At 40.9% G+C, this 14,743-nt stretch overlaps 2 protein-coding genes across 2 annotated transcripts in view; both read right to left on the bottom strand.

Annotated features, from left to right (window-relative positions):
• Window positions 1-4,009: 4,009 nt before the first annotated feature.
• LOC118115329 (perforin-1-like) lies at window positions 4,010-4,524 on the bottom strand. Its single transcript, XM_035166415.1, has one exon. The coding sequence runs from the start codon at window positions 4,507-4,509 to the stop codon at window positions 4,123-4,125; it is 387 nt and encodes a 128-aa protein (XP_035022306.1). The 5' UTR covers window positions 4,510-4,524; the 3' UTR covers window positions 4,010-4,122.
• A 4,899-nt stretch (window positions 4,525-9,423) lies between these two features.
• The window catches only part of niban2b (niban apoptosis regulator 2b), a 35,566-nt gene continuing 30,246 nt past the window's right edge, over window positions 9,424-14,743 (bottom strand). Inside the window, exons 12-14 of the mRNA XM_035166160.2 lie at window positions 14,385-14,492; window positions 10,939-11,050; window positions 9,424-10,706 (exon numbers count right to left, since the gene is read on the bottom strand). Of these exons, the coding sequence (XP_035022051.2) occupies window positions 9,424-10,706; window positions 10,939-11,050; window positions 14,385-14,492 (1,503 nt within the window). The remainder of the gene's footprint in view (window positions 10,707-10,938; window positions 11,051-14,384; window positions 14,493-14,743) is intronic.

Below are 14,743 nucleotides of genomic sequence, written 5' to 3'. Positions count from 1 at the left end.
CTGCACCAAGGGTATATGAGTAATGGAGGGTGCCACCTTTCTTCAGGAAGCAGTCGTGCTTATGGGTTCCCAGCTTGATCTGACGCTGGCAGACTCCCACCAGGTCATCAAAGAGGAAGTCACTGTCGTGAACCTCCAGCCTCAGTATGTCGTTCTGCTGGGCCTTGAAATGCATGAACTCCTCATCCCACCAGGGGTTAGGGTTGTTGTTGCGAACAGATGTCTCACCAAGGTTGGCAGAGCCACAGAACACCTTGACGAAGCCGTCTGTGATCCCCAGGATGTTAGAGGGCAGATCGCTCGCCTGCAGGTTGAACAGCCTGAGCTGGGCTTCAGCCACAGTCAGACTGCACAGGAGCAGCAGGAGGAGAGGAAGACGGGAGGCCATGGCTTCACAGGCAGCTGTGGAGGAGGAACAGCTTTTCAATCTGGGATGTTCTGTAACACATGCTCAGCTTTCTGTGCTTGTGTCTGCACAGTTTTACAGTTTGAACTCATGCCTGTGTTTGAAACTGGGGTTAACTGTATATATAAAAGTCGTCACTAATAGCACAATCTTGAACTGGTTTACTTTAATGTTATAGACAGCATTTATAAACATGGTCCGCTTCATGTCATGTTTAGTTTGTAGCCCCTGTTGGGCCCTCAACCATTACTCCATCTATCCTCTGGGTCAAGTGAAAAGCATCAGAGGGGTGTTACATCCCCTCATATCTTATCTGAAAGCGTGAATTGAACATCCAATATCCAAGAGCAGGGCTGGAGATTTGATCCTCTCTCGGATAAATGCTACATGGCAATAAAATCATTTTAAGATTTTCAAATTAAGGGAATGTGAAAATAAAGACAAGGATAACATCTAACATCAACTCTCATATGTACCAAAAATATGAATCTTTAGATAATATGAAACAGGAAACTGCAAGTTCATCTATAACACATACACATATGCTGCATAGGACTGAAATGTCATGTAGCACCTGGGTTACTGAAGAAAAGCATCTGTGTCAACCCCACACGACTCATGACTCATCACTTATGACTCAGTGAAAGGTCAGAGGTCAGGGGGGAGTTGCATCATCTTTAAGAGAACAGAGTGAGAAAAAGTAGCCTGATAACAGCTGGGTCTATTTGGACTGTTCTTCCATTCATTGCCAACTTATCTCTAATTTCCATTCGCTTCCATCTTTTCTCTAATCGTCCCAGATACATGCTGTATTTAAGTTGTGGACAATTCCAACAATATGTCTCCTATTTATTTCAGACTTACTGTCACCCCAAATGTATCCATCACCCAGTTTGCTTATATCATGATAAGTTACCTATTAGTTCCTGTTAAAAGAATGAACTCGAAAGTCTTAAAGATGGGTTCAAACTCTTCGTCGTGAGGCTGAGCGAGAAGGTCTCTTTGGTTTAGTTACTGCATTAAAAATCAGTTGTTATCATAAGTTGACAGCCTGGTTTTTAAACTAGATCATTTTTTCTTGGGAAAAAATTGATTCTTGGTTGCTTGACACATACACTTACATTCACAGTCATATTTAATATTTAGGTATCGTTTAATTTCAGTCCCAGTTGCAGACATCAGGTTTGTCTTAAACAAATGTACTGAGAATGTTGGGAAATGCAACAAAGTTTTGTTAAAAGTAAGAATTGTATGTATTAGAGAGAAAACAAATTTAAAAGCATGTTTCATCCAGCAAGTGGAGGGATGTCAAAACATCATTCGATCAAATCAAAAAGTGTAAAAAAAATCCCTACACTCTTTCAATTTCTATTCCTATAAAATGATTCAAAGTCTGTTTTCAGAATTCATACCTAAGGAGATTAAAAGTGACAAAGACACAGAGCAGAAATGGGATAAAGCTTGAAGAAATGAAATGAAAACACAAATCCACACTGAGCTAAATTACAGTGACACTAAAAATCTTACCTGTAGTCTTGACTGCCTTGACTGTGTGTAGCTCCATATGGTGTTAAAGGCAGGTGGAGCAAATATCAGCTTCGCGTCACCCTCCCACAAAAACACAACCTGTTACACTCTCAGCATTACATAACACAACACAGCTAGATTTTTGTCTGGCTCATTGCTCACCTTATCTGCCCCCATGAAGGGCAAAGGCCCCAAATATTCCAGACTATTCCAAAAAAGATTTCACTAAGTTGTTGTTGGTCACATGGTCACAGTGTTTTTAATCCTGATAACACAAAGGTGTTGATATTGTTTTAACTCCCACACATCAAATATTGGGAACATGATCGAATTTCAAACTACAAGTGTTTAAATATATTGTTTCCTGTCCTGCAACACTGTTGGGCTTGGGTAAGGTCGAGACTCGTCCACCGATCAACAGCAGCAGTAACATGCCAAGATTTGTTACAATGCATGAACAAAGGCATGGAAAAAGACGACTGCAGGCTGGTGAACATGTCATGGTGTCGTCTTTTCTGTGTTTAGTTTCCACCTCTTTTTGAAGAGTGTTTTCAGTTTATTAGTACCTCCTCGTGTTTCTTGTACATCCCTGTGTTTATGTTTGTTAATGAGTTGTTTCTGTGTTTCATGTTTTCCCACTCCGTGTTCTGTTTCCTGTTTTATTTTGTAGTCTCTGTTCCTAGTGTGTTTTCTTTCTTCACTTCCTGTCTCTGTGATTGTCTGCACCAGTCCTCATGTGTTTCACCTGTGTTCAATTGCCCCTGCCTTCCCTGTGTGTGTGTATAAGTGTCTGTGCTTCCCCTTGTCGGTTCGTTGTCTAAATGTCGTGATCTCCTGTGCTTCTTGTTTTGCCTCGTCTCCTGAGCTCCCGTCCTCTGCTTCTCTTCGTTTGCCTCCAGTCTTTTCCCCTGTGTGACTTTAGTTGTTTTTTTCTGTTAAAGACTTTTTTCATTAAAAAATACACTTTTTGTTAAACTCTGTATCCTGGGTCCATCTGCTTTCCCCCAACCTGACAGAACATGAGTATAAACAAAGCTGGACTCATAATTGTTGATGTACTCTGTTACATGCAGACTTTGGAAATGTTTTATGATGAAGGAAACCTTCTTGACTTGTGTATGATGCTGTGTTCACACCAAACATGAAGGAATTTCCGTGTCATGGTCCTCATGCAAGTTTGGCCTCAGGATAAGGCCACGGTCACACATATGGAAATGAGAAGTGAATTTTTTTCGTTGCCCGACGTGAGTGATGCAATAAAATGGTGTCTCTGCATTGACTTTGTATGCAATCTCACCGCCCATCGCAAATGTGCTTGGTATTTGGAGTGAGCGCAGCCGGATGGATCCACACATGGAGAGTAAAACAGAATCTTATCACAACTTGACTGTTTGATGTCTGTTTACAAGAAATCTCTACGAGGCCTCTTTAAGTTCCCAGTGGACCAGTTTTAACACTGACTGTGTGAATGAGCAGAGAGACCTGAATATGAAGCATGTGGTTAAACTCAGTCACATAGTGTATAACTAGTGAAGCCAGAGGGGGGAAATAATGGAAGAATACTTTGCCATAATTTTAGAACGACAAGTGCGACTTAAAACATGGGGAATAATTTGTGCTCTGAGCTACAGCCTCGTGTCTGGAAGTCTAACACTCTGACCTCAACCTTGTGTTCTGATGCTTTTCTGTTCTGTTTGGTCTCTCAATAATTTTGAGGTCTCAACTTTAAGATGTTGAATTGAAATTGACAGCATATATGACCCACTGCTTCCTACATAGTGTCATGAGGTGGAAAACATTCTGATAAGTGTAGGTTTCTTCAGTTATATGGGCTGAATGCATGAGAGGGGTGATATATATATATATATATATGCACAAATAAACAATGTCACTGAAGAAATGGGAAATGTGTGTAAAAAAAGAACTAGAACTCTACTTTTGCTGCTCTCCATAGACGTGTGTAAGGTTCATATGGAATTCATTATACTTAGCACTGTGCAAGTTTTTACATTTTGCAATATTAAACTGATTCACTCCCACAACATGATGATAATGAGTAAGCACACAGAGACAAACTTCATTCAGCAGAGGTTTATTGTTAATTTTCAACCTTGGAAAAGGGTATAAAATACCCAGTGATTCAGTGAGACATGTTCTGATCTGTACACTGTATCTGCCTGACGATTGTCTCAGTTGAGGCTGTAGGTGTAATGGAGGGTGCCACCTTTCTCCAAGTAGCAGTTGTGCTCATGGGTTCCTGGTTGGATCGGACGCTGGCAGACTCCCAGAAAGTCATCGAAGATCAGGTCCTCATCGTGAACCTCCAGCCTCAGTATGTCGTTCTGCTGGGCCTTGTAGTAGGAGAACTCCTCCCCCCACCAGGGGTTGGGATCGTTGTCACGGACGGATGTCACACCCAGAGAGGCAGAGCCACAGAACGCCTTGACGTAGCCGTCTGTGATTCCCAGGTTGTCAGAGGGAAGACCACTTGCCCGAATGTTGAACAGCCTGAGCTGGGCTTCAGCCAGTGTCAGACTGCACAGGAGCAGCAGGAGGAGAGGAAGACGGGAGGCCATGGCTTCACAGGCAGCTGTGGTGGAGGAACAACAAATCCAGATTGTAGCTAGTATTCTGAAATGTTTTCTCAAAATGTTTCATGTTTAAAGATTATTGTCATAATGGTACCAATACTGTGTCTTTTACACATTTTACTGGGAACTTATCCAACATTAAAGTATTAGTATGTCTGCAGACAAAATGTAAGTGGGCAGGAGCCGGCAGTCAGATGTCAGTCCTCACCAGAACCCAGTCTTACATGAGAAAACTAATTTAATCAACATGCCAGAAAAAAGATTTGTCTTCAATGTACCTGCTCCAGGATTCTGTTATTTTTTTCAAATGGATAAAACCATCCAGCAATTAACAAATGTATAGGCATTGTATAATTAGTTTTATTTAGACATTTATTAGAACCGTACATGACACCCATGATCCTCCATAAACGTAGAACTATCTTGAGACTAATCAAGGATAAAAAAAAAAAGTATAATTTTGTTGTTGTAACTGATTTTGATTGATTTTTGATTTTTTTCTTATTTTCCTTATTCATCCTTTGTGATACACTTTTCAAAGGTGCAAGATGAGTTATCGTTATTATTTCTATTTTTATTATTATTAATATTATTATTATAAACCCTGTAAAACATTGCTGATGATGTGTGGAGATACTGAAAACTGGAAAAGGAAAACAAGTATAGTCATCAAGAAATAAGAGCTGTGAACAGGCCATTTTGCATCTTCTGTCTTTACTCTAAAAACTAACAGCTCCTCCCCTTACAGATAACAGAAGCCCACATGTTATCTTCTTTCCACACACAAACTGCTAAAATAGATATTTATAAGATATTGCATCATCCTCTCTGGAGGCGAGTGGGAAAATTTAGCCACACAACAGCTGGATTTGTTTGCTCCTTTCACACCTCTATCTACATTTACAATATCTTATAGACATTTGAGACACTTACAGGATTTGTTCATTTTTATTTTCTGCAATTATAAAAAGCTATTTTGCTTTACTTGTCACCCTGGTGAAAGTGAACGTATAATAATCTAATAATTGTTTTTGTCAATCAACACTTGACGTGACTTTTTTTGGCGACCTGTGGTCAGAAGAAACAAATTGTGAATAAGTTGTCTAATCATCACTCTTTAAGTTGAAGTAGTGAACTTGTTATCAAATAGATGCACATCCACAGTTATGAAGCGACTCTGTTTACACTCACCTTTTATAATTTGAACCTGTTTAAGCTGTGTTTGGTCTCTACCAACATCTGATGGAAATACAACATCCTGTTATATAGCTACATGCTCTATTAGGTTCACCAGGGAGTTTCTAACTGTATCTGTCCATCATTTAATGCCAATTGGCAGCACCCAGTGGTTTCACAGCTTCCCTGTCCAGGCCCTAGTCATCATCCCACAGGACCAAAGGTGACCAGGCCTCTTCTATTTTTATAAATTTACAATGTTTTATTTTATCTTTTTTTTATCATCTGTAATTGTTCTGTATTTTTTGTTTCTAATGCTGTGTGACCTTTAAAAGTAGCAGTAGCAGTAGTATAAGTAGTAGTAGTAGTAGTAGTAGTAGTAATATTGCTGCTGCACTAGAAGTACTGGTTGAAGTAATGACTTAGCTCCGGCAACAGTACTGGTGTACTACAGCTGTTCAATTATAAATAGGAGCAATGAGACAGGAAAAATTGTCAATTCAAGACATGAGAAGAGAAAACAAAAGAAACTCTCATTAAATGTGAAAGTCTTACCTGTCGTCTTGATACCTTGGTTCTCACCTCTCTGTCTGCAGTCCCGTGTTTTAAAGGCCAGCGCAGCTTGTATCAGTTCGATAAAAAAAACCTCCCATAAAACCTGCTACACTCTCAGCATTACACAATAGCACAGATACAGAATGACCCCGAAATATTTTGGCTCCCACACAATAATGTTGAGAAGACTGCACTATTGTCAAAGCAGTTAATACATGTTCTAAAATGTCAAAATAATACTTTTGCTTAAAACAAAAAGTGGATGGTTGACTCATAAACTGATGGAATGGGGGAAATGACGATGTAATGCGAAATGATTTTTGTAATGCACCAACATTTTGTGACAAAATATCAAGACACTTTGTCACACAATGTCTATTCCAATGCAAACATGAACCAGTCACTGTTTGAGCAACTACATCTGCTGCTACTTAGTGTAAATGCTGTTATTTCACTAACCCTGTGGATGAACATTACTTGTTTGCACTATATACACTGCAGTTCATATCTACCCTGTGCCTTTTTGACTGGGTATTTATCCTTACATGTTGCTTGTGTACTTTCATGTTGGTACTTATACGTTGCTTACTTATATGTCTATTTATATGTTTACTTGGGGTTCAGAGAAAAACTGCATTTCAATTCTGTCTATAGCTGTACATATGGCAGAGTTAACAATAACATTGACTTGATACTGTCCAGGTGGTTGCAGTCACAGAGAATGAACTCTGACACTGAACTTTTCTGTACAGTCCTGCTCCACAGTCCTTAACCTCATTCACATCTGCCTTCTAGAAAAGCCTTGAAATCACATGAAGGCTTATTTCATGTTGACTTTTCAGTACTTATCCATGTAAGCACAGTCCTGAAATGCAGCCGGTCCACTTTGGAGCATCCCAGCAGGTAACATTGCATACTACCATCTGCCTGATGTCCTTCTGCACATTGTGCCTCTCAAGACAAAAGGGGCAATTAGGAAGCAGTAGAGAAAGCAGCTTCTTAGATGCCCTATGATTTGGTAACGTATGTTGATGATCTGTTGTGTGGGGTCAGTGGGTGTTTTTAGCCGACCCGCTAAGATATCCTGTGGGACCTGTTTTAGGACATAGTGTGAATCATCACACCCCTGACAGGTTGACAGGAAGCTGGCCTGAAGTACGAGAGAGTGAGTGTATTCGAATAGGTCCGTGCCAGGACATGGTGATGATTTACCGGTGGATCATAGCAGATCTTGATTGGCCTGCCGCTTTGTAAAAGACGACCCGAGATGGTGGGGCTGAGCTACAAGGGAACACTAAAGTCCCTCCTCTCCCAACCAGCCACATCACAACTACTCTGTTCTTTCTGTGCCATGCGCCTGGCTTCCTGTTCAGGAGTCATTCGGGGACAACTGCCATTTTCTTTTCACCATGCTCTCTCCTCTTTTTGTGAGTGAAGAAGTTTAGTTATCGTAAATACATTTTTTGTTTGTTATTTTGGCCTTTGTCCACACTGAAGAAAAAATACATTTTGTTAATAAATATATTTGTTTATAATTCACGATTTTTTCCTCCGTGGTTACTTGTGAGTTGGTGAAGATGATAAACTGGAAGTGGACTTGTATCAAGGGATAAAGTGGCATTAAATAATATTAATAATAAAAGTCTCCAACCATTTCAAAGAAGATCAATGTTTAAATTGATCACAATCAAATTAAATGAGCTCACCTTATTCTTACACTGCCCTAATTTAGAAAAAGCCTGATCATTACGTTGGCCCCTGAAGACAAAACACCCAGTAAAAGCACAAATATTAAGTTAAATTCACTCAAAAATCCAGAAACACCACAAACATGAAAAAACTTGAATACCAATATATCAATCTAAATATATATTGTTTCCAATAGATTCCGTGTCATGTGACCCATTGACCCAAATCAGTTAACTTTATGACTGCATAGCTGACAAAGGACCAGAACTATATTGTTATTCTATGAATAATGATTTTACATAAACATGATTAATAGCTTCCATGTCACGTAATATGTTGGTTTGAAACTCTACTGAAATGTGTGTACATGGCCCACAGAGGACACAACTCTTAATCTATTCATTAGGGATATTTAAGGAATAATTTTTTCAGCAACTTCTGCATCATTTGACCCACATGTAAAAGGAATGCAGCCATTTTTGATGTTTCAAAATATTCCAAAATGGCTTTTGTCAGCGGGAACTGTGCCTCACCTACTGTCCTTCAGGTTGTAACAACAAATGAACCGAAGACAATATGATAATATTTAATCGATAATGATTTATTATCAATAACATTCATTTGAAAACAAGAGTAAAATTTATCTAAAAGGAAATTGGTCACAAAAGAGAAGGGGTGCAGAATAATAAATAAAACAGGGATGGAGTAGTCAGTATAGGCACTGATGAAATTATATAAAATTTGTAAAAAGACAGATTGGTCATAGACGCATATATATATATACACATACACATAAGCTTTGTTAAAGCACAAACTCATAAGATAGTGTTACTCCCACCAACACATGTACATGAAGACAGTTAATGAAAACCACCTCTGAGAAGTTTCCTCATTCTGGAAATGATTTTCTGTTGATTAATGAGATTTATTGCGCAAATAAGAATTGTGGATGTTTTTACGTCACTTGGTTTGAGATGCCCATCACCGTAGTGAATTTCCAATGGTACAGTCTGTACTCGCACTGACACATGGCATACAATACTCCTAATGTTACTGAAGGCCACTCAGAGGTGAAACAAATCAGTTTACACATGTTTCACTAACAGCGCCTGTGTTCAGATGTTCTTCAACTTGTCATGTTTAGAACCATTAGGGACTGAAGGTCGTCCACTGTGCTCACATTTATACATATAGGTGAAAAGAAAAGTGTGGATAGAGAGCTCATGTGTTTGCTGAGGATTCACATCCAAAAAAATTTGAAAATTACAGACATAGAAAAAAAAAAAAACATTAAAAAAAATAGATGACAGCACCTGAGCCCTGCTCGGTGAAAACAATCTGCTGAGTGAATAAATGCCTGGAACTCGTGTGGAAACTGATGTGGTTCAAACAGCATGAAGTGTGTTTTTAGGTTTGTCAAAGACAGGGACAATGACAGGGCATGATTCAGTTCAGGTCAGACAAGTGGACACCATGTTGTCACTGCTCTCTGTTCTCAGAGTCATTGGTTTTGGCTTCGGCTTCTGGTGGGGCAGCGGTACTCGTCTCCTCTGCCTGCCCCTCTGCCTGCTTCTCTGCCTGCCCCTCTGCCTGCCTCTCTGCCTGCCGCCCCTCTGCCTGCCCCTCTGCCTGGACCTCTGCCTGCACCTCTGCCTGCACCTCTGCCTGCACCTCTGCCTGCACCTCTGCCTGCACCTCTGCCTGCACCTCTGTCTGCACCTCTGCCTGCACCTCTGCCTGCACCTCTGCCTGCACCTCTGCCTGCACCTCTGCCTGCACCTCTGCCTGGCCCACTGCCTGCCCTTCTGCCTGGCCCTCGGCCTGCCCTTCTGCCTGACCCTCTGCCTGCCCCTCTGTCTGCCCCTCTGTCTGGCCCTCTGTCTGGCCCTCTGTCTGGCCCTCTGTCTGGCCCTCTGTCTGGCCCTCTGTCTGGCCCTCTGTCTGGCCTTCTGCCTGGACCTCTGCCTGCTCCCCTGCCTGCTCCGCTGCTGCCGGCGAGGCCACTGCCTCTTCTGCCGCTGCCCCATCACTAGTGGGAGACTGGAAACCGCTGTCATCATGCGGAGGTGGGGAAAAGTCAGCGGCCACCTCTGGTGGGGTTGTTTCTGTAGCCCCTGATGGGATTTCATTGGGAGAAGGTGCCGGGGGCAATGTCTCCTCTGTCTCCTCCTGGTTGAAGGGTGGTTGTTTATCCAGCGCCGGCTGACTGTCCTCTCCCGCCTCCTTCTCCTCTGAGAACGAAACACTTTCTGTAGCAGATTCAACCATGCAAGGGATTTGTTTAACCTGCTCCTCTGGTTTGGCTTCCTCCTCCTTCAGAGCAGATCCATTAGACAAGGCCGGAGGGTTTTCTGAAGCTTTCGGACTTGCAGATTTAATCTGGTCAGGAGAAGCTTTACCGTCCGAGTTCTCCTCCCTATCTTCCTCCTTCTCCACCTCGTCCTCATCCCCCTCTGGGATGTCTTCGTTGCCGGGCACGTCAATGCACGACTCGTTGGGGATGACTGAGGACTCTTCCACTTGGATCATGGACACAACCTGCTTCATCCTCCTCGTCTTCTGGGACTCCCCACCTTCACTCTCACAGTGGCCCTCAGCGTCCTCCTCTGCTACGTCCGCCTCCTCCTGAGCTCCTCCGTGCTCCTTGGCCCAGTCGATGGAGGGGTTCTCTCCCAGCAGTTGCAGACTGGGGTCGCTGTTGCTGAGGACAATGCTGTCCCTGTAAAGGTTGTGTCTCCTCTGGACCGCCGCCTCCTTCACAGCTACAGGCAGAGAGAAGAGGTTAAAACAGGGTTTCATATGTTTGGTATATGTATTTTTTAAAAACATATATATTTTAAAATGACTTTTAGTTTATTCATGGTGAGATGTTTGAGACTGATCTATTTGTTATCTACTTAGGTAGTCATTAAAAGCAATATTGAAAATAAGGAAACATAATGAACTGTGTGATTGTAAAAAGGGACAGGATGAATTGCAGTGTTTAAGACTCACCCATCATGATGTCCTTCATGACCGAGAGCAGCACCACCTCCTCAAAGATGTTCTCCACCAGGATGAAACGGGAAAAATCCTCAAAGATCAGTTCCTGGAAGCGCGGCAGCTCCTGGTGTTTGACAACAACAAAAACATTTAGAATCTTTCAACATCTTCGTCAGGTTTCAGGATTTTCACTTATCTCAACTACGGTACTAAATAAGGACTTGAAAACATGATTACAGGAAAAAGGTGGAGGAGAAGTTTTCCCATGTTAATGTTCGGGAGGCATTGAGAGGCCTCAACCTGATGACAGGCAGAGCACAGTAGAAACTAAGTGTTCAATGCAATGACCCTGCCAATTTAGCAAATGAACTCAATATCTTTTTTTAGCCATTTTAATCAACAATATCCTAAAACAACAGAATCCTTTACTATATCAAACAAAAATAAATCATAATCATCAATAAACAATGGAGGTGGTGTCTGTTCTTAGGAAGGTGAACCCCCCCAAAGCTCAAGGACCGATGGACTGGGGGGGGAGAACCCTTAAAGTTTGTGCTGAACAGTTTGGAAATGTGCTTGCTGCTCATAGACACAAGCCCTGTTCCTACAATTTGGAACACATCAACAAAATGTCCCATTCCTAAAAGAATGAAGCAAAAGAAATGCAGGATTTCAGGCCCATCGCTCTAACACCTATCGTCAGCAAATGCATGGAAAGAGTCCTATGTATCCATCTGACACTGATAAACCAAAAGCCTGGGCACGGATCTTATTCATGGATTTTCCCTCTGCATTTAACACTGTCAATACAGAAACCCTCTCTAACTTGCATTTAATCTCAGCATCTGTTTGCTGGAATAAACAATTTTTATGCAACTGACTTCGCAGAGATAAGGTCAATGATTTCAGGTCGGACAGTGTTGTTTTGAATAATGGTGTCCCCCAGGGTTGCATTTTATCACCAATATTATTCTCAGTTTATAGAAATGAAATTATTTGTAATACAGATAATAATAATACATTTTATTTATACAGCCCCTTTCCTACATAAAATGCAGCTCAAAGTGCTTTACAATAAAATCAAAGAGACATATAAGAGATCGATGAGAACACGTTAGCAATAAAACAAAGACTTAGGATAAAAAAAATGTATTGAATTAAAAGCAAGATCGTAGAAATAGGTCTTGAGTTTTTTCTTAAAACTATCAACAGAAGAAGCTTGTCTGATGTGTGGTGGGAGTTTGCTCCAAACCTTTGGTGCATAGCAACAGAAAGCTAATTCCCCAAACTTTTTATAGATTGTTTTTGGGATCTTGAGCAATGATCGTGGTAGACGACCTGAGGGAACAGTTTGGAACATATTCCTATAAACATTTAGAGATGTATGTTCCTGTCAAGCATGAGTCAATCATCTTCCAGAGTGAGGTACGGTCTTACTCTTGCAAAGTTTCTTAAATGATAAAAGGCAATCTTTGTGACATTGTTTATGTGTGGATTAAAATCTAGTTCTGAGTCAAGTGTAACGCCCAGGCTCTTTACTGTAGATTAGTTGTGATGCGCCAGACTTCCAAGTTTGCAAATAATCTCTTGTCTCTGATCATCAGTACCATTTATAAGAATTTCGGTTTTATCTTCGTTTAGTTTGAGAAACTTGTTGCTCATCCACTGTTCCACACTTGAGAGGCAATTTATAACTTGGTTTGGAGCATCAGAGTCATCAGCAGAACAATGATAGTTCACACCATGGTCAGCAGTATCATATAAATCAGATAATCTCACTCTAGTCAAGTATGCAGATAATATGGCACCAGTGGCACGCCTTACAAATGCTGAGTAATTAAATGCGTATTCTAACGATGTAACAGAACTCATTAAATGGTTTGATGACAGTCGTCTTTTGTTCAATGTAACCAAATCAAAAGAAATGTGTCTAGGTGGCCACAAACACAGCAAGTCAAACCCTCTATTTGAACCCATTACAGTAAAAGGTCATGAGGTGGAGCTGCGGACTGCGTTAGACCAATCCTTTCACCTTCACTGATCATGTGGAATGCATCTATAAAAAAAGCCCAGCAAAGACTTTTAAGGTCAGCCAATGCATTTACAGTATACCGGTCATTCATTGAAAGTATACTCACGTTTAACATAGAGTCCTGGGTTTGAATACTTAAGTGGCAAAAATAAGACAAAGCTTTCTACAGTAGTAACACTGGGTAGTACAATTACAGGCTGTAAACAAGCCCTGTTGTCCCGTCACCATAGCAAAGCAGTACAACGCTTAAGTAGCAAAATCCTGACGACCACAGCCAACCCCAAAATCAGTACGTCCAGCTCCTGCCCTCAGTTCAAAAGCACAGAGTCCCCAGTGCAAAGGAAAACATCTACAGGAAATAATATGTCCCTAAGCCATAAAATATCTTAATCAGTAAAAGACAGTCACTCAGCATGATGCCAATTTTATATGAATCAATTAAAGCTATTAGATTATTTCTTATGCACACTTTTTTGAAACATGCATCAAGACAACATATTATATACAACTCATCCTCATGTATATCCTCACACATTACCACATGTTGCAGATAAATTGATTGTGGGCTTTATTATTGTCTATTAAAAACAGTAAATGAATCCAGTGGAAGCCAAACACAAGTGCTAGAGTTGTTTTAGTAACAGTGTTGTTGTTGCATAGTTTGTCCACCAGAGAGCACTGAAACTCCACTTTAGGCTTCACACAAACTGTGAGTAAGTCAGTATCAGTCCTGTTATTTTCTCACTCGTAGGTAAAGCATTGGTGTTTTAAAACACATGTTTGTAGGTTATCTGTTAGCTTGCTAACAACATGACTTGTCAATGGAAGACAGCTAATGAGCCGTTATGGTAAGGCGTTAAAGTTATTCTGCCTAAATGTCATATAGGTAACTACAGTAGAGTGGACCCATAGCTCCTGTAACAGAAATATAAAAATAAGAATTCTGACAATCAGCAGAAAACGTATAAATCGCAACAACATAAATATGTGTAAAATAAAGGTCCATATTATTTCCAAACAAGGTGAAAATGTAAAACAAAAGGTTTGGTACTTCTTGCAAAAATCATGATGACAAAAAAAGGTCAGTAGAGCAGTACTGTGCCAGCCTGTGGAGACTGATGACATTTTGGAAAGTTTAAAGCTGACACTGTACTATCAGAGGTAAAATCCCCTCAGATAAAACCTGACCATCACATCCCAACTAATCAGAAAGCCGCTGGCTACAACTAGAACTGGATTATTAGCCAGAGCTGATTAAAAAACTTCCTTAATAACTAAACGTAAGAGATCCTTATCCAAAATCTTTGTGTGTCTGTTCTTTAAACCATCAAATATCCAACTCAACCGGTCTGTAAATTTCTGTATCAGTAGAGCTCTGCTGACACTGCACTTTTACACAAAACACTGTTTGTACTCAGGCGCTCACCGAGCCACAGGAGGGGCCGAGCTGCTTCAGCATGTAGGGGATGAAGATCTGGAGGAGAGCCTCGCGGAAGAAACGCTTCCTCACCGTGCTGCTGTCATAGTCAAACTTCTAAAAAACCCAAGAAACACATGATTAACACACACACACACAGGAGTGTTGTCTGACATTGAATGTTTAGTTTACAACTGATTCTTTCTGAATTTATAAGGTGACATTTCCTCCTTCAAAGTGTTTTGATTAAGGACGAGCAAGATGTGTAACCAGTGGTGGAAACAAAGACTTAAAATGGGTCCGAAAGATGAAGCCAATGAGGAAGTGCCTGTAACCTGTACTCCCTCAAATGACCAGCAGAGGGCAAC

Source organism: Hippoglossus stenolepis, chromosome 9, assembly GCF_022539355.2.
Source record: "Hippoglossus stenolepis isolate QCI-W04-F060 chromosome 9, HSTE1.2, whole genome shotgun sequence".
In the NCBI taxonomy this organism is placed as follows: Eukaryota; Metazoa; Chordata; class Actinopteri; order Pleuronectiformes; family Pleuronectidae; genus Hippoglossus; species Hippoglossus stenolepis.
Note: the sequence above shows the minus strand (reverse complement) of the source record. Positions and strands in the feature narration are given on the sequence as shown.